A 24842-nucleotide genomic window follows, 5' to 3' on the forward strand; every position below is an offset into this window, starting at 1 on the left:
TGCAAAACAATTCTCAACCCTACAAAAGGCAATTTTATAATTGTGAGCGAGCTTCTTGCAGAGTCTTTACAAACTTGGGAGTGTTGGCAGTGTCAGTGTTTTATTACCATGACAATGTCAAACAAATACTTAACTAGTTGTGCATGTTCTGTTCCTGAAACACAAGAAATACAAGGTGATAAGCGGCAGTTTGATTCCTTTTCATATCTTACCTCTCACATTTTAATTTGTGCTGTGCCAGCGTCTCTTGCATTTCATACACATGTATATGCACACACTCCTTGCAGGCTTGTAAAAATGTAAAAATGGTGTTTTCTTTCTTCTAGCCAAGGAAATTAGGAAACAATTATCATAACTTTCCTATTACCAAAGTCACAATATCATTATACTAGAATGATATCTTACAATTAAAATGTTTTTATTTTAAAAAGTAAAATCAAGCTAATATGAAAATGAGACTGCCATCCAGACAAATCTTTGCATGTGTTAAAGCCACAAGAACAGTGTGAATATAGACATTCTACTTATTTCTGATTTTTTGACTAGAGAAGGAAGGAATTAAATACCAATTTTTCTATTCTAACTTCTGAAAGAGCTCCATTCTGAATAAAGTCAAGATAACAGCCATATAACTGGATGAGGAGAAAAAGTATTCTTAAAACAGAATTAGTTCATGAAACTGAAGCCTCCTGCTGAGGCGACTAAAAATTAACTGATTTGGCAACCTTTCTAAGAAACTAAAGTTAAATGCACAAGTGCATGGGGGGCAATCCATATTGCATCTTTAGAAGCTGAAACGTGAATTAAGTTATCCTTCCCTCTGCAACACAAGAGGCTGAATACTTTCCAACATTCTGCTGCTTCTTCCCAAAAGGCTTCTATCAAGGCTTTAACTTGTTTTTGAGTTTATAGGTTGAAGAGTTTCACTAGTATAAAAGTATACAAACTGCTCACATACAAAAACCTCCAAGTCCTTTATTAATGTTTTCAAGATGTATGTAGTACATAAAATTAACATTACACCAGCTACAGGAAGTCCTCTGTTGCAAGAGGTACTTCAAAACAAGTATCCCAGAGCACCAACATAGACACACACACACACAGACACTACAAAATCACTTTGAAATGATTTCCCCCCCACTTTTTTCCTTTTTTTTTTTTTTTAACTTGACAGCTAGGACTTCTGAGCCATTGGAGATTCTGAATGTGGTAGATGTCCTAGTGCACGGGCACTGGTTTAAAGAAGGCTACTTCAGACACTGGAAGGTCAGAAGAACAAGAACTGAATGGGGTAACCGAAAGCAGTGCCATTTTCAATGCGGCTGCTGTCTGGGTCGATACCGGTATGTCAGCCTCCTGGTGTCCCCTGCAGAATCTTCTCCTGCATTACAGGTGTATACCCACCTTGTGTACATTTACCCCTAAGCTGCAGAACAGAAGGAGAGCACTGTCCACCACACATTGCATCACTAGTTCCAATTAGTAGGCACTGACACATCAGGAGGGTTAAACAAATGGGACTGGAAAGACTTTAAAAAGGGATGAGCCTGAGAGAAATCTTTGTTCATTATGACAGATCAGTGACAATCCCTTCAGGTCACCAGGCTTCACATGTCCATCTGTTGCCATCTGTTCCCTAAACTCATCCTTTTTATTCAGATGCTCTGCTTAAAAATAAAACCAAACTACAAAAAGGTTCAACTCATTTCTGTACATGTTCTCCATTTCCAGAGTCATTATTCTGGCTTTACACCTTCTCCTTTCGCTTTAATTTGGATACTTTCTTGACAGTTCCATTCTTGTTTAGAAGCTTCAAAACACGATCCTTGTGATCCAAGACCTTTAGCATGGAGTCTCGAGCCTCATTGATTTGATCCATCACAAGTTTACACCTCTGCATATTCCCCTGAAATGAAACACTGTCGTCATTAACAGCAGACCATCTAATCTAAGCAAGCACTGTACCTTTCTGTAATACCACTTGTAACCGATGACACTGGAAACAGAAAGCGCACCCATGTGATTTTTTTTTAAGCCAGCTTTAGCTCTTTCTAACTGCAGTAGGATATTTTGTAATTAAGGGTAAAGCAGTTCTGCTGGGTTGAGAGGCCACAGGAACCTACCTGTATCAGTTCATTGATACGATGCAAGTCATCATCGGTCGCTGCCTTTTTCTTAGGAATGAGTCCCTCCTGCAGGGCAGTAAGTCTCTCATACACATCATGCTCCAGGTTCGTCTAAAAGACATTAGCACTTCATGAGGAGGTTCACCACTAGGCCAGAAAACATTCGCCCGCATTAAGAAAGCTACACAGAGAAGATGGTATCTGTTCCCCTCTCAGCTGCTCATGTTAGTAATTCAGAAGATGGAGCCTCTGACATAGACTGTGGCACTATCATTCTTACTAACATCCTATTTACAGGATTGCTCCACTTCTGAAAAAACATGGATCCTAACCAGAACTGTTTCCCCTATTTCTCACAATACTATTCCAGGAATGCAGAGGTTTTGGGGAGTTTGGTGCTAGAATGCAGAGCACCTACCTCACCCCCAACCTGAAACAGAAGCATCCAGGAATGTGGATCAGTGCTGCCTCCTCAGATCAGCCGCACCATCCCAAACAGACGCTTCTTCAGACCTGTGCATCGGCAGGAGGGAGTTGCCAATTTTGATCATCTGTACAAAATACATCAGCTCTTATGTCTGGATCAAAATCAACACTCTAAGTTTCCAAGCCACTTACGCCACATTCCTGAGAAAGGGGAAAGCATGTCCCACTCCCTTTGGGCACTACACACCAGCTCCTTTATGGTATCCCAATGTCAGATGACCATGTATTGAGTTTGTAAAAACATCCTCCTGTCTTATGCAACTCTGTGTTCCCCCATGTCGTAGGAAGCTGGCAAGCCCCATTCACCTACCAGCTGTAGTAGCTGTGCCGCACAGAGATGGACCTTCCACCCTTGTGCACGACAGGACACACCCTTCTGATTGGCAATCTCCTGTAGCATAGCCTTCTTCTCTTCTGTCACCAGGAAATACAAAGATATGTTATCCAAATTTCAGGAGCTAGCCAGGCCTCTCTTCTCAAACAAAAACACTAGTCCAACTCTGTCTCTCCAAACATCTTAATGAGAGTGAGCAATGTTTTGATTCACATAGGAAAATAGCTACCCATCTGCCGTGTATCTGACCACTGTTCTCACTTATTAACAGGTTATCTGTATTTCCAGAAAAATTATATCCTGTTCCCCCCCCTCCATTTTAAAAAAGGTAGGGTTCAGTGTTTCAACACTCTGCATGAAAAAAGGGTCCATCCTTTACCACTGAAATACGTATCTACTCCCTCCTTGATATATTTACACAGTTGTGTAAATAATACATATAAATACATGTAAATAATACATACACACAATACAAATAAATATTACACAGTTGTGTAATATTTACACAGTTGTGAGAAAACCCAATCTGCTTAAAAATACTAAGATATTAGCTAAAAAGCCTAAAAAACAGTATCTGATCTCTATTTTCCTCATATTAGAGAAAAATCTTCTTTAAAAGCCCATTTGTTAGTTGACAAGACTAGTTATGCTAAACCTAGAATGTTTGATTAAACTGGCAAGTTTGTTAGGTAGTAAGAAAACCAGAAAACTAAACTGTAGCATATCACCATAGCATGTCACTTCTTTAAGGATTACTTTCTTCAGTAAGTTTCTGTCACTATATGTACATACATTTCTCAATAACCATACAAATTTTTCTTTTACAAAATTATAGCTAATTCTATGTAGTGGCCTTCCCTTCTTTCCTCCTTTATCTTGAGAGCAGAAGAGATTTAGGCAACACCTACATAATGAAAGTCATTAGCTCACTTGATCAACCCTTGTTTTCCAAATTGCAAATCAAAAACTTTTAGTGGGATTGCTTATCAACCCCAGCTAGCTAAGAATGCTCCTAAGACACCGCTACCAGGTACACTGAAGTGGCTCACCCTGGATGAATGAAACTGTCAAAGTACGAGAAGCAGACTGACCTTTTACCCGGACATCACTGTATCTCTGAAAGTGGTGGTAAGCGGCTTTCCAAGGATTGCGATAATGCCGGAGCAATGTGATAGGCGGCCTTGGACGCACAGGGACATATCTTACACCTTCTTCATCTAGACAAGGATCCAGGGAGAACTGTATTATTATCATCATTAAGTAGGTGAAACTAGGAGATCAGCATGACACAACAACTCCAGCAGAAGATCGGTAAGCACCACCTCATACAAAATGATGCTTTGTATATCAAGAAAGGTAATTTCCCCTGAACGTCACTATACAGAAAGTGCCGAGAAACCGATACTTGGATTTTGTGTTATTTATATTTTCAAAGCGGGAGAATGATAGAGCACCTTCTCTGAGAAACAAAAGGAAGCAAAAATATGGACATTTGAATAGGAAAAAAGACATTAGAGATGACATTACCTATATACTCCTTTGGAGGAGACTTGCGCTTCTCTGCCTTCACCAGCAAACTTTTGGTAGTGGATTTCTCATCATCAGTGCTGTTTGTTTCCATCATGTCCCCTTCTTCTGTGGAGATGACATGCTGCTGCTTACGGGGTTTCTTCCTCGGGGAGGCACCAGGTGGCAAATCACTTGGAGGCATTGAAAGGTTGTTGGCCAGCAACGCCAAAGATGGAGACACAGTACTCGTAGTCAAAGGAGGGACTGCTGAGAAGAAGGAAAAAGGAAGAAAACCCAAACCATCAGCAGTGTAAAGGTAACACATAGCATTGTTTGAACACTACCTCCAACAGTAGTTGCTGTTTCAGAGCATTGTGAGGAGCATGGACTCCATTGTATGTGGATTTCAGCCCCATGTGTGTAGAAGGCCAGCTATTAAGCCAGCAGCAAAGGCTAGGACAAGCCTATACTCTAAGATCTTTAGTGTCTCATGTACAAGAGCATAAAGAATGAGAGCAGAGACAATTGTCCCTCAGTTCCTTCATATTTAAAGTTTATGTTAGTTGAATGCTACAAAAATGAATCCATGCTAAAATCTGTCTTGTGTTACTGTTAAAAAAAAAAAAGTTTGTATGTGTGCCAGCACAGATCGCAGTCAATAGCAAGCAAGTCCCTTTCCTCTTTGTAATGTAAGTAGAGAGTCACATGCAATCAAATCAGGACTGCAGTAGTCCTTGCAAGTGTCTACTTGCACTGCCAAGTCAACAGCACCATGTCAGCAGGTTACTGCACCAATCAGCACACACTGAGGTTGGGCAGCACAGCAGCAGGTAGCTTGAGGGAACACTCCTTGACATTTGGAGGGAAAAGCTCAATCGGCTGTGACTAAGATTGCAACAAAAAGTTTCTGGGACGGGATCTCTTGACAATTTGGCATACCCACAATTGCCAGTAAGAGACAAAAGAACCCTGAAGAGCCTAATGCTATCTGCCCGTGCTCCAGAGACATCTGTAGCAAGCAGCTTCTTCCATCACAGAACAATGTACAGCATTAAGGACAGCGATGAAACCAACAACTAAGACAGAACTCTGATACCACATAACCCATGACTGTGGGACACATTCGTATCATTTTGCCACTGTGTAGTGCCTCACCTGAGATCCATAAGGATCTGAATTTTACTGATCATACCATCTGATAGCAACTATGGCCAAACTAGATAAGTAAGGCAATATAATGAATATTTTAAAAAGTTCTAGAGAAAAACATCCATGAATCACAGGAGGGCTCTGTGAAGTCCTACTCTGATCACTAATTCTTCACGTACAAGAAAGGCCCTTGGACCTGAACAGTAGGATTTGAGAAAACTGAAATTAACTGTACCGATTCGTAATATATTGGTACTGCTACTGAGCGTGTGCGTTTTAAGCAAGGAATTCACACAGACTCTTGGAGTTGGATCATTTGAACATGAACAAAGCAGTCCCAATAACAAGTGATTTCACAGGAGATTAGTTAAGAAGGCAAAGAAGAACTTTGAGTAATAAGGCATGTGGGAACCCTTTGACTGGTATTCTGTGCTACCATGAAAGAGATGCAATTTCATTTTCAGGGTGGAAGTGTTGAAATTCTAATTTCTACACTGTCTCAACAACAAAAGAAACAACCTGATGATTAACAACCACCTACCAGATACTGGTCGCATTATGTCCATAGGCTCCACTTCCTCTTTGATTTTTATCTCTGGTACCGCAGGACCCAGCACTGCTGACAGGGCACCACTCATGGTTGATGGTGGAGCAGGTGCTGCCACAATTGTGGTAGAAGTTGGTGGAGCAGCCGGGACAGCTCCTGGAATGGTGGACAGAGCTGCTGCAGGCTGTGAAGTGGGACTGGCTGCTGCGATGATTGTTGGAATGGCAGAGGGGGGTTGCTGGGAGGTGGGGGGGACCGCAATGGTGGGCTGCTCGCCACCTTGGTTAGACACTGCCTCCATAGACACACTGCCTGGAGTGGCCATGGACACATGAATTTCAGGTTTTGGCTTGGCACTGCAACATAAAAAAGCAAAACAAACTGAAGTTAACTTCACCTCAGTCACGACCACCTAGCACAAAGTGAATGAGCTGAGCTGGATTCAGACTATCCAGTTTTTCCTGCACCTGCAAGTAAGACCTGGCTCAGTGATGTGTTTAACAACAGGAGAAGGTGTAATCTCAGTTACATTTCCTCCTCCACTCCCTTTCTAATCCTTTGTATTTATTATAGATGCTATTTTCTCCCACTCACTGTAGCAAGCAAGTCTTATGACTAATTCCAGGTAACTTCAAAATACTTTTAAAAGGATCAACACAGTTTCACAATACCGACAAGAGGCACTTTTACCCAAAGCTGTACTGTCCCCCATCCTCTGTTTGCAAGAGCTCCCACTGTGGCTAGTAGTTATAAAAACAATAAATTGCAAAGCCACTGAACTCAACTGCAGCAGGGCAGAAGCTCCATTTACCTTTCTTCAGCATTAATTTCCAAGTACTACAGAAAAAAAGTTGAGGCCTATCCTTTATAACAGCAGAGGGTTTTTTTGTTTGTTTCTATGAAAGCTCATAACCACATCTTTTAAATGGCTATTGCCTCAGCTTCACAACAGCAGAACTAGCCAACTCTGTTCAAAGTCGTCACACTGACAAAATAAAAATAGATTAAGTTTCTCAAAAGAAAGGAAAATGCTCCAATAGCCAAAGAATACAAATCAAACAAATATAATGAAACTATTATGATGCCGTTGATTGTTTCCTAAAGTCTTACCCAGCAGGCCTTGGTGATCCAGATGTGCTTCGCATCGTACTCTCAACACGTGTGCTAGCTACTTCAGGTGGCTGAGGCGGAATTAAGCTTTTCCGGACTGCCAGTCTGTAAGAGACAGACAGATCTAAGATTCCCACGTCCCTGATGCACAGACAAATGCCACTGAGAGCAAATGAATCAACCCTCTCTTGCCCAAACCAGGATAGGAGTTACAGATGTATCATTGCACTCTGTCTTCAGTATAACTGATTTGCTACAGAGAGAGTCTCATTTTACTTTTCAAATTAGATGTTATGTTTTATTTTCTTTAAAGATAAAAGACCAATTGCTCTGGCCTAGTCTCACCCCCATTTAGAGCATCTTACTGAGACTGCCAGGCTCCAACAGTAGAAAAGAAGAGGTCTGGCCATGCTACTGTCCTCCACTGCTATTTCAAGACCGAGCAAATCATCTGGAACTAAACAGTGCCCAGACAGGCATCTGCTTCGTTTAGTTGGACTAGACTGTGTCAAAGCCTGACTCCAAGACCTCAAGCCCTGAATGTGGATGTTAGGCAGCACAGGGCTGAATACAGAAAAGTACTTGAGAGACTATTCAGTCTCCTGTGGGGCTGGAAGTCAAATTGTTGTCAAAATAATCAACTTCTCAAATGGTAACATTCTTTAGTGATCTACCTCTGCTTCTTTAATTTCTGTTTCAGTTTCACATCCTGCAGCTTCTCTGCCTTAAAAAAGGTTTCCACCCAAATAAAAAAATATGCAATTTTACTCTCATAGGACACATCTATTCCAAATGTTTTCAGTTATTAGTAGGGAGGAAATGCATAGTTAATTCTAAAGCTGTCTCTTGCCTCTTTATTCAGGCATTTAAAATTAGACAGACAACAAAATATTTTAAGAGTTTAAGCTACTCCCTCCCTTTTTCCTAATCAGATTTCACAGCAGGGTACTAATCCTATCCTTTCTACTCATCCACATATTCTTCCAAGAAAAACACGGAAGACAAAGCATGGAATTCTAATTTTAGTAGATTATGAACTCTTTGTTTTTATTACGCTAAGCAAGAAAGCCTCAAATCCACTTTCCCTCAAAAGGTCACTTTCAAGAGCTAGGAGACAAACTGTCCTTCTTCTCATTTTATTACTGACAGTAAGAGAAAACTATATCCTACCCTGGGGGAGGAAAAGAAGTGTGTTTCACAGATCAGCAGGTTACGCACAACCACTGCTGACTGAATAATCTGCTAGAACTTTTCTTATCTTCACTGAAATGATTCCATTTAGCTGGGCTAGATTGCACAGTGTCATTCACATGTCATCTTCAATTCTACTCACCCATCTGTGGTTGGTTTCTTCCGGAGGATGCTTGGGCGTGGGGAAGAGCCCTGGGCTGGTGCACTGGCACTGGCACTCTGGCTATGGGTTTGCACAACTGTAGTTGCTGCAGAAGCCGTGTTGAATGTGTTGCTAATAGGATTGGCTACAATGGTGGCTCCATCTGCCAAGACTACTGCTGGGAAGGATGGACATTGACACAGCAGAGAGAAGAACAGATACAGAGAGGAAAAAGCAGCAGTTACTTAAGGAAATTTGATGACAAAGCAGGGATTTGCAGAGCACATGTTGTCCGCGCTCCCTTGACTCCCTCAATCTTTAACTGCAATGCTTTCAGACTATTTTGTAAGCAATCCTTTGCTACAAGCAATCTGATCACTGAACCTTCTGCAGGGAAGATGGAAACTACCTCCTGCCTAACAACTGCTGCTAGGGAAATAATCTTTTCCAGAATAAATTGAAAATGCAGAAATCGCTAGGGAGATCATCAACACAACTGGGTCAACAGAGTAACACTCCTGTTACTCTGGAGTTACATGTTACAATAGCTGCCGCTTGTAAGTAAGCACCATCAGCTGAGTTTATGTTCTGACCTTCTGCCAAAGCCTGTTTGGCCAACTAACTGATGCAGAGCATTTAGACTGTCAGGAAGTCACCACACAATATGTCTGCCAGCTTTGCAACAGCATATTCTCTTGGTTGCCATATCCCATTTCTTCAGTAAGTTGTTGGGGTTTCGTCAGACCAACCATTTTTAATGAAAGATGATTTCTATCATAGTCCAAGATCAGGTTACCAGCTGCTGAAGGTACCTGGCCGTATTTTAATTGTTACTGTGATCTAATGCGTAGCCAGAACAGTTCAGAGAACATCATTTACTTGTAAATGACTTTTCCCACAAGGCCTTACTGAAGAGAATTGTTTAAGCTCAGACACTACCAGTCTTTCACACTGAAGTAACCCATTCAAGGCTACCCACACACTCCAAAAAAATACACTTAAAAAAAAATAAATTTAGAAATAGGTAAAAAATATTTGCTGGGAGAGCATGCGTATGAATGTATTTAGTGTCCACTACTGAACCACAGAGACTATAACAAGAGACTATAACAAGGGTAAAAGAAAAAAAAAAAAAGACAAATTTGTAGGACGGTTCAGTTGCTCTGACTAGATCCAAGCACGGACTTCGCTGGTTGCTCTTACCAGAAGTCTTGGTGTCGGGTTGTGGCTGCTGAGCACTGATTGGTGCCGGCTGCAGTCCCTGCGTGCCGATTGGTGCAGCAGGGTGGAGTCCTTGAGTCCCAATTGGTGCTGGCTGAATGCCCTGGGCGCTGATTGGTGCTGGCTGGATCCCCTGCGCACTGATGGGTGCCGGCTGGATGCCCTGGATGTGACGGGCATGAGACGCATCTACAGTCATCAGCTGCATGGGGTTGAGGTGGACAGTGGAGGCCACTCCTACGCCAGTCTGAGCCGTGATGGCCGAGTTGGGCGCCTGGGCTGAAACTGGGAGCAGCAATACAGACACCTTGTCACACCTACCCAGTGGGTTGCCTCAGTTCCCCCTAGCACCTCTCACTCAAATATTTACTTTCAAAGGCTATTTTGCTTTGAACAATTAATTTGCCAGCCTGCTTGTTGCAATAGTAAATTTGAGAGTGGAGAGACCGGATTGTCTGCCAGAAGAATGGAACGTTACTGTTTATTTCCATTCTATTTTCTATTTCAATTTGCAATAAGAGAGAAAAGATCAAGTTTAAGTCCACTTTTGGTTAGACTTAAATTGTATTTCTGTATCCAGCTTTCAGTCTCAGAAAGCCGTGCACTATTTTTGCTCAGTATCTTATTTTACAATACTTGTAACTACCAACACTTCGCATTTTCCCTGCTTAAAAAACAAAACAAACCCAAAAACCAGAAGCCTAAGCCATTTCTTTTCAAAAGACAGTCTTTCCACAGAGCTTATAATTGCATCAATTAAAAAAACCAAACCTTTGACTGTACAAAAGCAAGCAGAAACTCAAGTGTAAGTACCTTAAAACAGGGCTTACTTCCTTATCCCCTTTCCCCGGCCACAGTCATAAAAAAAGTTTTCCTTAGTGCAAGTGGACAAACTGTTCTGAAGTTGAGTGCAATCTTATCTGACTCAGAACAAGGCTTGCAATTATAGGCTGGATCCCACACCTAAAATTAACATGAAATCTTTTTGTGGCAGAACAACGTTCCCAATAAAGTACCTGTTCAATTCATTTATTTGAATTTACAGCTCTGAGCAACTATGATTCCATCTTTCCAGATCTACTATATGGCATATCACACTTCTTCCACGCAGCATTTAACAATGCTGTTGGACTACCTGCGGTTCCTGGATCTCCAGATTTCCAGTCTTTACAGAACAGTACAGCTATTTCTGCAGTCATACACAGAATGCAAGTGCAAACTTGCCAACAATGGACTTGCTTGCTAACAATGGAGAGCCCTCTCATCACAAAACAAGCTGTTTTTCTCACTGTCACAGGATTTCGATCAAGTTCTTGTGCTGACAAGACACTAAAAACAGCTGTCAAAACCCTGAAATCCGGCACCAGGTCCCTGAAAATGGCTTCTGTACAAAGTACGGCACATTAATTCTCTTAGTGGAACACCTTACGCGAAACACTCTTGTTGCAGAGCTTTCTATCCAACTTCCATATTAACACTCCTTATCTCAGTGACCTTTTAAAAAGTCTCCTCTGCACTTTTATCTAAGCCCTCAACTGGCTGTGCTCAGCACAAGTGCATGTCCCTCTTGATACTCTGAATTGTCTGCTTGGAGTTGTCACCAGTTACTGCCATAATTGGCACCTTCAACTGATGCTTCAAGTCAATTTAGCAAACAAAATGTCTCTGTCAATGGGCTCCTGCTGAAGAACCTACATCTGCTTTCTTAAAAATTAGCATTAGCCTACCATCACCCCAATATGCTACCAAAACTGAAACCCCACATAGCCTGCTATCATGTTCTATCAGGGGCTCTGCAACCACTCCTCAACCACAGCTGCCAACACCAAGCACCACCACGCACCTGCACATTCTCCTTTAAAACCTTCAGCCAAAGTACAGGAAGGTACAAAAGAAGCTCACCTGTCCCTTTTGCAAGTCATTTAACTATCCTGAAGCCCACCTCACATCCTGACATGACACAGTCAGGACTTGCAACTTTTCACTGGAATTTCAACAACAGAAAGAACAGGCCCCAGTAACTCAGTTCTGTGTGCATACTTTCCCATTCAGCAAATGGGCTTTGCCACCTCCAAGTCCTTCCAAATGTCACCCTCTATACTGCTCAAGGGCAACATGCTGCCAGCAGACACAGATGTTCCATGAAAATCCAAATCGTGCATATTCCTAGGGTTTGGATTGTGGCGATTATCACGTTATAGAGAACAGTCCTAAACCACTCAGTTTTACCTAAAAGCACTCCAAATTTTGTCACAGAATGACATAAGTTTGGGTTGACTATGTGGGCTCACATTACATGACTTTTTGACTGTCTGCAAATTACTGCAACAGTCCAAACACATTAATTGCTCCATCCTTTTAAATGGAATGCTAATGCAAAAGTGTACAATGCAGCTTATTTTTTCCATTTTTGGTTCAGGTTTCTCTCTCACACTGTACACTCGTGGAAAGAGATTAAAATGGGCTTGTCAGAACACCAGGGAATGAAGATGCATCGAAGAGCTGGTTTGGTTTGGAGGATTTGAACTGTTTCAATTTGTAGAATCAAAAGCTTTTAGAGATGCAAACCCTTGGATATCAAATGTGAAACTCCTGAGAAAACTGTTATTAGCTGTGTTTGGTACCTCTGAAGTAGTTCAATACCCCTTGCCCATGACTTTTCCCCTCAGCCAACGAGTCAGAAGACCTTTTGTGACAAATTGTCATCATCAAGCATAAAAGCCTCTTAGCTTCTCCCATCACTAAAGCCCATACATAAGCTAACTGAACGAAGTGTCAAAGTCAGCTTGCCCCAAAGCTTGTCTTACCTGGATATTGGCGAATGGTGGACACAGAGCTGGTGATGGGTGTATAGGTGTGCGCAGTCAAAGGATAGGCAGAGGGCGGGTATGTTGGTAAGAAATACTGGAACTGGACAGGCACCGACTGCCTACAGGCATTAAGGAGAGCAAGTATTATACACACCATTTCAACAGTTCATCTTCAACCCCTGCCTTTGAGCCACTCCCTGGGGCTCTGTAATTTCAACTGTCATAAGCTATCAAGTATCTCAACTATCATGACTAATTCAAAACTACCATAACACCCTCATCCCAGGTTTTTAAAACACATTATTTCCAGCATATCAGAACCTAGAAAAGCAGCAAGACACTCAAACCTACTCACACACACGCTCTCATTCATAGAGCTTTTATTTCCCCACCTGTTGTCATTTCTGGTTTCCATTGCTACCGGGTTTGGTGATGCCCGGTGACTAGAAAGGGGTATAAGATTACTCCTCTCTGCTGTGTAATCAGACTGGATCCGGGGAGAAGTATGCGTGATTTGCTGAGGAACCACTTTAGCTGCATAAAGACAAACATGTAATCAGTTAACAGTCAAAGGAAAAGTTAGTAGACACTGCAAAGGCAAGATTAATTCTCCTGGCAAAACTGCCAATACTGCTCCCCACCCCCTCCCCCACCAAACAGAAAACACCCCATCCTCAGATGATTTCCTATCCACAGTGATGACAGGTTTCCTCAACAGGAAGAAAGAACAAGGGAAACAGAGCATTTTTCATCAACTTGTACCAGAACAGAAGGACATTATGAATGCATAAGTTATACCTGCTAACAGATTAAGTTACTCCAGTGCTCAAAGGAAATGATTTTTTTTCCTTAGGATCAGCCCAATCCTTTCTGCTGTCAAGAACTTACTTATCCAAGTTTTCAAAGCAGAACTTGACAGAGACCAAGGGAAATGAGATCAAGGCAGACAAGTATACACAGACAGAGGCCAAGAAAAGAAAGAACACACCTATAAAAGCTTTACAGGAAATACTGACGTATCAAGATACAACTTCACTCCTTGGAAATTTATGACAGAGAAAGATAATGCAAGATTTCAAAAGAATGAGAAAGAGGTCAGCAGGAAAACAGAGATTAACAAAAAGGAAACTTAGGCAGTTCTGTAGGAAACATCTCAGGCAGATTCCACATCTAGGTGAGTAAGTTTCCTACCTTTAGACCTTACTGTTTTACCTCCAAGTGAACACACTAACCAAACGCGACTAGGCTACACCTAACACCTCAAGAAGCACAGGAAGGAACTTACAAAATCAACTGTGAAAGCCATATTCTATCACCAAGCAGTTACAACTTCTAGTATATATAATGCAGGTTCTGAAATGCCAAAAGGCCCAAGTTCATCCAAAAATTCAACTGGGTAAGTTAATGAGCCATTTTATTACCTACTCCTCCTAGAACATCTATTTCTTCCTGGTATTAAAAAAGCTATGCCACAGTAAGCCGGTTAATTGGTTTCTCCCAGCTTGAACTGATTTTCTTCCCCTCCTTAATTTGCTAATATGCACAAACACTACCAGTATAAACAGAAAACTGAAGCATCAGTTACACACACACACTTCTTAAAACTGAAATCACTCACCAACTGGGATGTTTGAGGTCGTGACAGCTGTAGCATGGGAAGAATGGGAGGGCATTGTCATGGTGACAATGGTGCTTGTAGGCGCTTGGGTGTGAGACACAGAACCTAAAGAAAAAAAAACATACAAGATCTTTCTACAGAGCCCTATCACACCAGTGTATCTATATCCAAATAAAGAGGGCAAAAATCCCAACCCAGACAACCTCTCTGAAGAACCCAGCAATTTCTCTCCTGAAGTCTGCTCATGCACTTCCAAATGCAGTCTTTACTATAAATAATGAATTCCTTAAAAGTAATCAGGTCCCATCTTCAAGGAGGAAAAACAACAAAAAACCCAACAAAAACCACACCCCACAACTCTCCCTCAATAGCATTATGAATACCCACCAGCTGTGGTTGCTGAAGCAATCGTATTCGTTGCCAAAATAGGTGCCACTGTTGCTGCTGCCACTGGAGTACCAGTACTGAAAATGGTTTTCTATGAAATGAAGAGAAAACCTTAAAGTTAAAAGACTAGTTAGTACATTTAAAATATTTACTTAGTATGGAATCATGCTGCACTGACTGTAAAGAACATGAATTTCTAACCTAGTACTAACTCGTTTCCCAAATTTAATCTTAGCGCTCAAGATAGAAACAAAAGAGACAGCTAGAAGAAGCAAGAGGGTTTTTCTTGGTTTTTTTTTGTTTGGGTTTTTTTTTTTTTCTTCTTCTTGCAGTTTACCTGAGCCATGGTGTGGAGCTGTGGCTTCTGTGTTCCTATAGCTGGGTGAGACGGTAGTGTAATCCGAGTAGCTGTATCCCTTGGCTGTGCAGGCCGCTGAATACTAATAGCTGCGGAAGGTGGGTGCTGCTGGATGGACAGGGTGGGTCGACTGGAGAGAAAAAAATAGTTACAAAGATAACCACATAGATACTAAACATGAAAGATAAGATGCAGGGACACACATCAGGCCTTGGTCTCTCTCTCTTTGAAAGCAGCACTGCTATCAAATATATGGTCAAGTTTCTTATGCTGCTTTAACTACACTGTTCTGTCCTCATCTTCTGTAAGTACCCAACTAGGAGGGCAGACTTATCAATAACACATATTGGCCCATTAAAAGAAACAACTGTCAGGGATGCTTTTCAACATTCGTGTGTCATTTTTTCACTGTGTCTTAATAAAAGAAGATGAGCTGAATTAGCCACAAGTTCCTACAACAGAAACTCTGCTTTCCAGGAAGCAGGAGATTACAACTGATTATTAAGGTCTTTCTTTCTCAGAACACAGAGCAACAGTTCATGTTTATAGTCATTTTTATTCACAGAACTGAAAGCATTTGCACTGTGCAAGCATTACTATTTTTGTATTATATCATCCCAAATCTAGAGGATTATCAGCTCGGGATGATTAACACATTTCCCCTTCCTGCAGCCTCTGTGAAGTCAGAGCAGTGTAGATTTCAAAGCATCTTTACCTGAGGGTTGATTCCGTAGCATGTGCTGCTGTTGTAGTTATAACAGGGGACTGAGCTCTTGTGGCAGAGACAGTTGCCACCACGGCCGGAGGAATAGTGCTTGAAGTTGTCACGGGAGGACGAGACTATAAAAATGAGTCGAAGAGACACATTCAGAAAGAAATTCTGCTATTTAGATAATAACTAGGAATTACTCTGCTAAAACTGTTTTTTGGTTTTTTTTCCTCAATCTTATCACTAAGTTTTGGCATTATAAGACATTTCCAGTATTTCTGACTTGATCTGCAAGGTCCTAAGCAGATCTGTCCTGGTTTTCAAAGTATGTACATCATAGGAATCAGTAACCAACAAAGTTAACAAGACCGGATCCCTTGAAGGTCTTTAGGAAAAAAAACAAAGGTCAGTTGCCTACAGAATGAAAAGAAACCCTGATCCAAGTATATACAGGAAGTCAAAGGTGATTACGTTGGGATCCTAACTGAAAGCACAAAGTAAAGATGTTTAACCCTTTATCCTAATACTGAACACTAGTATCACTGTAGGGAGACAGTATCTGTAATCTTCTCCTTATATGTGTATATAAGCTGAGATATACTGAAGCATATTAAAATGAGATTTTTTTTTCTACATCAATATATATTTAAGAATATATCAACACAAGCCTATCGTACCAGACCTTTCAGACTTTAAAACTTGAGTATATCTAAATGAAATCCTCTTCCCAGTTTCTAAGCACTTTGGAGACAGTTAAAAACCTAATTTCTGGCACCAAGTCTATGAAGGAAATAAAACCAGAGGACTAATGCAACTATTTCACTGCTTGCTATCAGAAACTGGTACCCAAGAAACAGAACTAGAAGAGGGCTGACAGTAGACTCAGCCCAGTAAATACACAATTACAGGTAAGTGGCAGGAAGAATCTGGAGCCGGTGGTCAGTGTTCTGCAGAGCTGCCTGGCTGCTACCTGCCTGGATTGGTTGATGAATGATGTGCTGAACTGCTGGCTGAGCTGTAGCTGCGTTTGGCAATTGCGAAGCTGGTCTCAGGACTGTAGTTACTTTAGAACTGGACATCACTGCAGCAGCCGCTGCACCTGGGAAACAAACCAAGCGCGTTAAAATACCGTGGGCCCAAGTGACTCCATTATGACTGCAGAGACAGACTCTGATGTTAGCTGGTATGTATTTCAGTTTGGATGTATTTCATATGTATGTCAGCTCATTGCCAGTCAGGGACATTGTTTAAAAGTAACGCTTGCAACAAATATACGTAAGGTTCACAAAAGTATGTGGGGAAGGGTAGGTATTATTTTAAACGAATTGGCTTTATTAATACTTCTTAGTCCCCTGTAATAACCTTATATTGCCAATCCAATCTTTTTCTATTCCAAGCTATGAAAGTCAGTAGAAATAATTCAAACACTTTGATCGCTCGACTAACGTGTAAACAAGTCGCCTGACACCAAGAATAATCTCCCTGCACCTGATGAAATTCCAAAGAAAAATAGATGTGCAATAGAAGAAAAACAAAACAAAAAAAACCCCAACCAACTTTTAAAGCTACAACAGCATAGGACTTTAAGTTGTCCACTGTTAGCTGTCTCCTGACTAAAATAAATTGCTGTCAAAGGCAAATAGCCTTGAAACCATTTGATAGACTAGACTGCATAGATTCTGTAGATGTACCTAATCGAAATTATTACCTCGAAAGGTAATATTCAAGCTGAGAAAATAAAAGCAGGAAGAAAAAAAATAAAACATGCACTAAGTGACAATACAAAGTTTGTGGCAGCTGTCCCACAAGAATCAAGTGAACAAAACTACATTTTACTTCAGCTACAAATAAAGCTGCACAGTCCTTCCACCTACTCTAGTAAAAGATTAGGTCTTTGCTCATGTCAATTTATTTTTCTTGAGTGACCAAATAACATCAAATATGAAAAGAAATAAAAATATAAATGGTACTTTGAATTCAGATCAGTTTAAAGTTGAACTGGAAACCCAACCCGTAATCTTTTTGAAAGTAAAATGGCAGTGAGAAATCAGACAGACTATACTGAGCACAGGGCTTCTTTTAAGGGGCTGATCTCCTGTTTTGTAAGCCGTAACAACCAAAATCCTGTGAGATAAGAGCCTGTAGTTAACACCAGCATTTAACTCAAGGGTAAATGCAAATGCACACAATACAGTATGTTATCATGTACAAAAATGCACAAGTGATGCTGTGACAAGTGGGTACAAGAATATGCCTCAACTGCTCAGGTGCCACTGTCATAGGTGAACAATTCTTGCTACCAAGAATGTACATGACATTTTGCAGGACAGGTCAGTCTTTATCAGTGTGTATTTTGTCTTGAAAGTGTTCACTGTTTTAACAGCACAGAACTAGAATAACAAACATGCTGGTATCTACCGCATTTTAAACACTGTCTCACAGTTCTGACCTAAATGGCTGAAGGCAACATAATGCTTAAAAGGCCAGCAGTCATCTATTTATGCTAGCAGTTTTGACAGCTGAAGTATTAGCTGTGTTAGCAGCAAGGAGAATTTTTAGAGGTGGAGGCCAGATGCACCTCCCCTGAGAGGCTATAAACAGAAGGCAGGGATAGCACAGCTAGATCTTTACCTCGGGGCAGGTGAGAAGCTCCAATGTGTAGCGGAGGCCCAGGAGCACTACTTCTGATGATAGACATCTGCACATTGGTAGCCATGATATGATGCAAATTACTAGGATGCCCCTGCAGAGTTAGAGAAATAACAAAACCCAAAATAAATTATGAGCTGTGTTGACAAGAATTAATGGCCACATGTGCTGGTTTTGGCTGGGATAGAGTTAATTTTCTTCATAGTAGCTAGTATGGGGCTATGTTCTGGATTTGTGCTGGAAACAGTGTTGATAACACAGGGATGTTTTAGTTGTTGCTGAGCAGTGCTTACACAGAGTCAAGGCCTTTTCTGCCTCTCACACCACCCCACCAGTGAGTAGGCTGGGGGTCCACAAGAAGTTGGGAGGGGACACGGCCAGGACAGCTGACCCCAACTGACCAAAGGGCTATTCCATACCATATGACATCATGCTCAGCATATAAAGCTGGGGGAAGAAGAAGGAAGGGGAGGATGTGTTGGGAGTGATGGCGTTTGTCTTCCCAAGTAACCATTATGTGTGATGCAGCCCTGCTTTCCTGGAGATGGCTGAACACCTGCCTGCCGATGGGAAGAAGTGAATGAATTCCTTGTTTTGCTTTGCTTGTATGCACGGCTTTTGCTTTACCTATTAAACTGTCTTTATCTCAACCCACGAGTTTTCTCACTTTTACCCTTCTGATTCTCTCCTCCATCCCACCAGGGGGGAGTGAGCGAGCGGCTGTGTGGTGCTTCGTTGCTGGTTAGGGTTAAACCACAACACCACACTAACAGTATTAGCATATCCAAGTCCCAAAGACAGAAAAGAGATTTTGTAGGAATACTTGGTGTACAAAGGTTGCATGCTTTACAAGTTGAGTGGGGAAAGAGGCAGATGTTTAAACAGGATAAAGTTACAGAACCTGGTAACACTGTGTGTGGAAGATGTAAACATTTATCTGTTTCACTGATCTATTTTTCTGGTTGGCACGTGGGTGACAGTCAGTCAGCAGTCACCCACATATCAACCAGAGAGATGGCCCTTCTGCCATTAGTGACTTTTAAGGCATAGATTCATACCACCTCTCCAGTAAAGTCAAGAGAATAGTGGGAACCTGGCAAATGCTGCAACAAATTAATTCTATTTTCTAATAATTCTGGACTTCCCAGGGATATTAATAAAGATAAAAATCCACCGAAACTGCTGCACATCCTGAGCCAGCCTAACTCAAATCCACCTACAGGTACTTTACATCAAAACCCTGAGACTTCATAGGTTTAGTGATGAGTGTTCTGGCAAACTAGTTTCAAATCACAAGGACTGGCTCTGCAGTCAAAGTTAGAGGGGGGAAAAAAAATTTCTAAACCATTATCTACACCTCCCCCCCCTCAAATTTTTCACTAGGGGTTTAATAAGAATACACTGCAAAACCATGAACTGTTCACCAGTCTCTTCTGATCTGTTCCCAGGAGAGCTAAAGAACACTACAGTGATGAATCCCAGCAGTTTTGTCTACACTAGAAATTCTCCAAGTGATACTGAAACAGCAGGAAAAGACTCAGCTGCATAGCAGCTTTTGGATACGGCTCTGCTATCACAGCCTCACTGTGCTATGTCAGTTGGATGATTACAACAAATCAGCAGCTTTCTAAAGAGCTAGTGATAACTGAGTCTGAGGTTTACTGCTCCAAGCAGAACTGATCCAACAACCAGTGGCCACTGAACAGGGAAGCCTGCTGTGTCTACCTTCCCTCCTGCTGCAAAAGCCCACCTCAGTTGTACCAATATTAGTATTGATCTGACCATGCAGAGAGCTGGAACAGAAAAAAAAAAAGAAAAAGAAAAATCAAACCCAAAAAACCAGACCTGTTGCCCGCTGATTGTTGCTACAGGAATTGTTGGAGCCTGTGGTATGTTGCTTTCCATGGTCACAGTAACTTGCCCAGGAACCTTTGTGGGAGCTGACAGAGTAGAGGGTGGAGCAGGAGCAATGGGCCGGCTGGGCATGGTGGGCTTCAAGGGAGGCTACAAGAAATACAAAGACAGAAACGTTGGCAACTCCAAATGAGAGCTCAATGTTGAAGCAGAAATCATTTTTGGGGGTCAAAGCCTGGAGAGAGACTCAGCTTTGCACAAGGATAAGTATGGTTAAGCATTTGGAGAGAAAGGATATTGGCCACTTTGAGCTATTCCATTTTCATTTGGGACAAAGAAAAGGCATCTTTTGTACTGCAAATATGCAGCTTCTAACACACAGCATAAGTCACAAATGGAATCTGTTAGGGCTGTGGTATTCCTCTACAGACACTGGGCATTAACAGTCAATTTGATATTCCCATCCACTCCTGCAGGGAAAAGGGAAGATTTCAGAAACGGACTGAAATCACTCATCTCTTAAGAGATAAACAAAACCCACCCCCCTCAAAAATAACACTGTGATACTATTGAGTCCTCAGCGTATCATATGGAAGAGATAAACCCATTAGGCAGTGTACAGTCAGTAGAAGCACGCAAGGAAAGCTTAAGAAACAAAAGCAGGGAAGTTTTCCATGTAATTTATTTTTGCTCAGCACTCTAACTTGTAATATAGATTGTATTTTCCCCCTATTAATTGTGAACCTCCTCATTACCTTCATAAGCCCATCTGAAAAGGAAAGTGGGACAGCTGGAGTCAAATGTGCTGGTGGTGCTGTCACTGTCACCGGGGCACCAGACTGGACAGGGTGGTGCTGTGTCAACATCTGAACCTGTGGATATGGCCGAACCACCACTGGTTCCTGCTTTTCTTCTCGAGGTTGTATAGAGCTGCCAGGGCCGATGTGCTCTCTAGGAGCAACTTCTGAGTCACGACTAGATTCATCACTCACTAGTGAAAAAAAGAAAAAGGCAACTCTGAGGAAAAAGGTAAAAAAGGTTAACAAGTTCACACTGGTCACCCACTAGGTCAGAGATGTGATGTCAGAAACAGTCTAAATAAAAGAAATTCACGCTTACAATTAAATGTATTCCAATGATGAAAACCCTAGGAACTCTGGCACTGCTTCTGACAGTTCCCCTCAGAACTGATGGGCCTTGTAATGCTGGGCAACCTGGGGTCATCTCTGGGAAGGCCATTTAGATGGGCTTTCTTCAAACAAAGATTGACTAATTTTTCTTTCAAGTGAAAAATAAATAATTATCTATGTAACCACCACAAAGTCCCACATCAAACAGGTAGTATTAAAAAGTCTTCATTTAATGCGTTATGTATCTGAACATACAGCTAAAAAAGTATAAACCCTCCTGAAAATGAAGCCACTCCCCCCCAGTCACCTCTGGTAGCCTGCTGAAAACCATAATCTCGGCAGGGACAGCAGTAACTAGAAGCAGGGCTCTCACCCCGTTTTCAGCTACATGAAACGCTCCCATATTCACTCATCACTTCTGCTAAAAACACGCAGAAGACAAGCCGAGGGGCACAGGCAGCTGAGCAAACACACTTAAAAGGAGCAAAAGAAGAACTCTGCTCTGACATCGTTTTTCAGAGCCTGCGACTAAATTGGCTTTCACGTTGTTCTTCCCATTCCTGACCGAGGCAGCTTTCGGGCTGGCTGCCACACACTCGTGGGGCTGTCCCGCTCCTCCCGCCCAGCGCCCGGTGCGACCCCGTCCCCGCACACCACCTGGGACCGCCGGAGGAGCCGGCGACGGCGCGGGGCGCGGACATCGGGATCACTCCCTGCCCCTGGAGCCGGCAGCTGCCCGCGGGCTGCGGCCGCCGGCGGAGGCCAGGGGAGGGCGCGTCCCCTGCGGGGCCCGGAGCCCTCTTACCTGTGGCGGCGGGGGCGATGAGCCCGGCGGAGCCGCTGGTGGGGATGGGCGGCGGCGCTGGTCCCAAGCCAGGGGGCGGCGCACCCGAGCGGGGGAACTGCTGCGAGCTCATGACCGCCTGCGGGAACCGCCGACCGTTACGTCGCGTCACAGCACGTCACGCTACCGGCGACCCCCTCCTCCCCCCCCACCGCCTCCCAGCGGGCGACGACACCTCCGGCAGGCACCGCCCCCCGCTCCCGCCCCGCTCATTGGGCGCGGCGCTAGCGGCACTGCCAACCCTGCGCCAATGCGGCGCACCCCCGCCACACCAGCCAATCCAGCGTAGACCTCCCCAGCCAGTGAGGAGCGACCGTACTAATGACCTCACGATGCAGCGAGCCAATGGCGAGGAGGACAGCGCTGGCCAATGAGGGCCGGCCGTGCCGCCCGGGCCCGCCCTGCCCTGCCGTGCCGCCGTGAGGGGCCGCAGGGCCCGGATGTTCCCGGGAGCGCGGCGGCGCGCGGGGCCCCCCCTGCCCGCAGCGACCGTAGCCCGCAAGGCCCGGCACTGCCCTGCCCCCCCCCCGGGCATGCTCTCCCCTGTCCTGTCCTGCCCTGCCCTGCCCCCGTCCGTTCCCGCCCTCCCGCGCCAGACCCAGTCCCGCCGCCGCGCAGGGCCCCCGCCCCTCTCCTCTCCTCTCCGCCGCCGCCTCAGCCGCTCGCACCGCTCCGCAGCGCTGCCGCCGGGCGCGGGCTCCTCCCCGCCGCCGCTCACTGAAGCAGCAGCGGCCGCCGCCCCCCGCTCGCAGCCCTTCCCCGAAGCCGCCCTCGGCCGCCGGCCGCCCCAGCGAGGCAGTGCCGGGCGCGCTGCCCGCGGCGTTACCTGTGCCCGGGGCGCCCCGCGGCAGCCGTCGCTGAGCCGCCACCGCCGAGAACCGAGCTCCGCTTCCGCCGCCGTAGCTGCGCACGACGGATTGGCCCCGGTCGGCTCCACCTACCCCAGCGTCCCCCGCCCCATTGGCTGCGGCAGCCCTCCCCAGAGGGCTGCTGGGAGATGTAGTCCGCGCTCACGCTCCGCCGGGCAAAACTCTCGCGAGGCGCGGGAGGGGCGGTGCCTTGCCTGGGCGCGTATTGGCCCTAAGCCGTGGGGTTTCCTGGGAAACGCGGTGGGGGCGGGGCCAGCTGGCGGCCGCGCCCCCCTGGCGGCGGCTGCAGGCACAGCGGCGGGCACCGCGTACCGCCCTGGGGCCGGGCTGGTGCTGGGGCGCTGGGCCCTACCCCCGAATAGCTCCGGGCACGCGCCCAGGCCCCCCCCAGTTCTTCACCACCAAACGCCGTCCCGTGTCCCTTCTGTTGGCCCCCGCTGCTCGCACCCCCAGCCGGTGCCGCAGGCAGGGCTGCCCGGCCTCCCCCGCCGGTCTGGGCCCCTTCATCCTCGCGTTCCCCATTTCTGCCACCTCTCACATCAGGGCGGCACAGGCCCGAGCTGGCCCTCTGCGCGGGGTGCTACGCGGTACCAGCACCAAGGTACAACAGATAAGTAGGTGGAAATAATTCTGCCGATACGTCTCGGGGAGAGGTTTGCTTCTCGCTTCTTCTTTCTAAATTTACGTATGCAAAGAAGCACTCTGAAGTCAGGAAGAGCTTCACAGAGCGCAAGGCACTGAGAAAAAGCTGAGCACATCCTACCTGCCGGCCTGACATGGGGCTAGCCTTGTGGGAGAGAAAAGTTTTGCTGGTGTGCACCTGCTGTGTTCAGGGAAAGGGGACTTTGTAAACAGCAGATTGCATCAGTGAATACCTGACTCCAACACCCCTCTTGTCTCTGGCATAAATATTTGCTACTAACTGGGACAGAGGTGAAAAAATAAATAATTAACCCTCCCCCCCTTGGCGACAACACACATTGCAACCCTGAGACACCACCAGCCCAGGGCTGCCTTATGTTTGATTACACACACCTCGCAATACCACTATTTTCCGTAACATTGTTCTTGTTTAGTCTTGAGGCTCAGAGATGAACTCAGATAGACAACTGTCATTTTCAGAATTTTAGTAGCATTTTAAAATGAAACCAGATAGAAACCCTTGTAATTACAGAACCACGTCTGAGTAATTCCTAATTTTGCCTTGCAAATTTTGCCTTGCTTGTGTTGTGAACAACCCTGCAAACAGCTGTCGAGGAAGCACTGGGCACGGACAGCGGTTAGGTTCACTTCGGAGGGATACTGTTCTTCAGGGTGACCATCGATTAGGGCTTGAGACTTGTCCTGTGGCTTGACTCTTGGGACACCGCCCTTACCCTTGTCAGAGTTACTTTGCCCAGCTGGACTCCCAGCTTTACTCTGGCTCAACACTTCTTGAATGAGAGGTGTGGTTCTGCTCCCTCAACCCTGTGGCTCAAAAACATCACAGTAATGCTACAAAACGTTCAGAGGACGTGGCAAGGATAATCAGACATACAGCATATGAAGAATGGGTACATGGAGCTGGCATTTTCAGGCCGGAAAAGGGACAGTTCAGAGGGAGAGCTGTAAAATCATAAATGGTGTAGAGAAGATGAATAAAGAACAACTTTTGTGTCTGCCATACGCTGCTTTCATTTCGCCTCATACTCACACTGTAAACAAATGAGCAAGTGAAAGAAGCTGTTCTTTGCACAGTGCGACTAAGTTGCGGGACTCTTCCCAACAGGATGGGGTGCCAACTAGATATGTTAATGAAA

General features: G+C 44.3%; 1 protein-coding gene across 5 annotated transcripts; it reads right to left on the reverse strand.

Annotated features, from left to right (window-relative positions):
• Positions 1–955: 955 nt before the first annotated feature.
• On the reverse strand, positions 956–23091 carry SAP130 (Sin3A associated protein 130). Of its 5 annotated transcripts, none has more exons than XM_072868723.1 (21): positions 23001–23091; positions 22136–22253; positions 20956–21191; positions 20192–20350; positions 18329–18440; positions 16672–16796; positions 15704–15828; positions 14968–15118; positions 14631–14721; positions 14244–14348; positions 13018–13159; positions 12623–12744; positions 9798–10100; positions 8595–8769; positions 7262–7366; positions 6146–6507; positions 4474–4719; positions 4038–4163; positions 2923–3026; positions 2124–2237; positions 956–1906 (listed from the first exon to the last, which is right to left on the reverse strand). In XM_072868723.1, exons 2-21 carry the CDS (start codon positions 22245–22247, stop codon positions 1748–1750), a joined length of 3174 nt encoding a protein of 1057 aa, XP_072724824.1. In that variant the 5' UTR covers positions 22248–22253; positions 23001–23091; the 3' UTR covers positions 956–1747. The 5 variants fall into 5 exon arrangements, with proteins under 5 accessions (XP_072724824.1, XP_072724822.1, XP_072724823.1 ...); XM_072868721.1 differs by having other exon boundaries at positions 4474–4722; XM_072868722.1 differs by having other exon boundaries at positions 8595–8772.
• Positions 23092–24842: the final 1751 nt, after the last annotated feature.

This window comes from Ciconia boyciana, chromosome 7, assembly GCF_034638445.1.
Source record: "Ciconia boyciana chromosome 7, ASM3463844v1, whole genome shotgun sequence".
NCBI lineage: Eukaryota > Metazoa > Chordata > Aves > Ciconiiformes > Ciconiidae > Ciconia > Ciconia boyciana.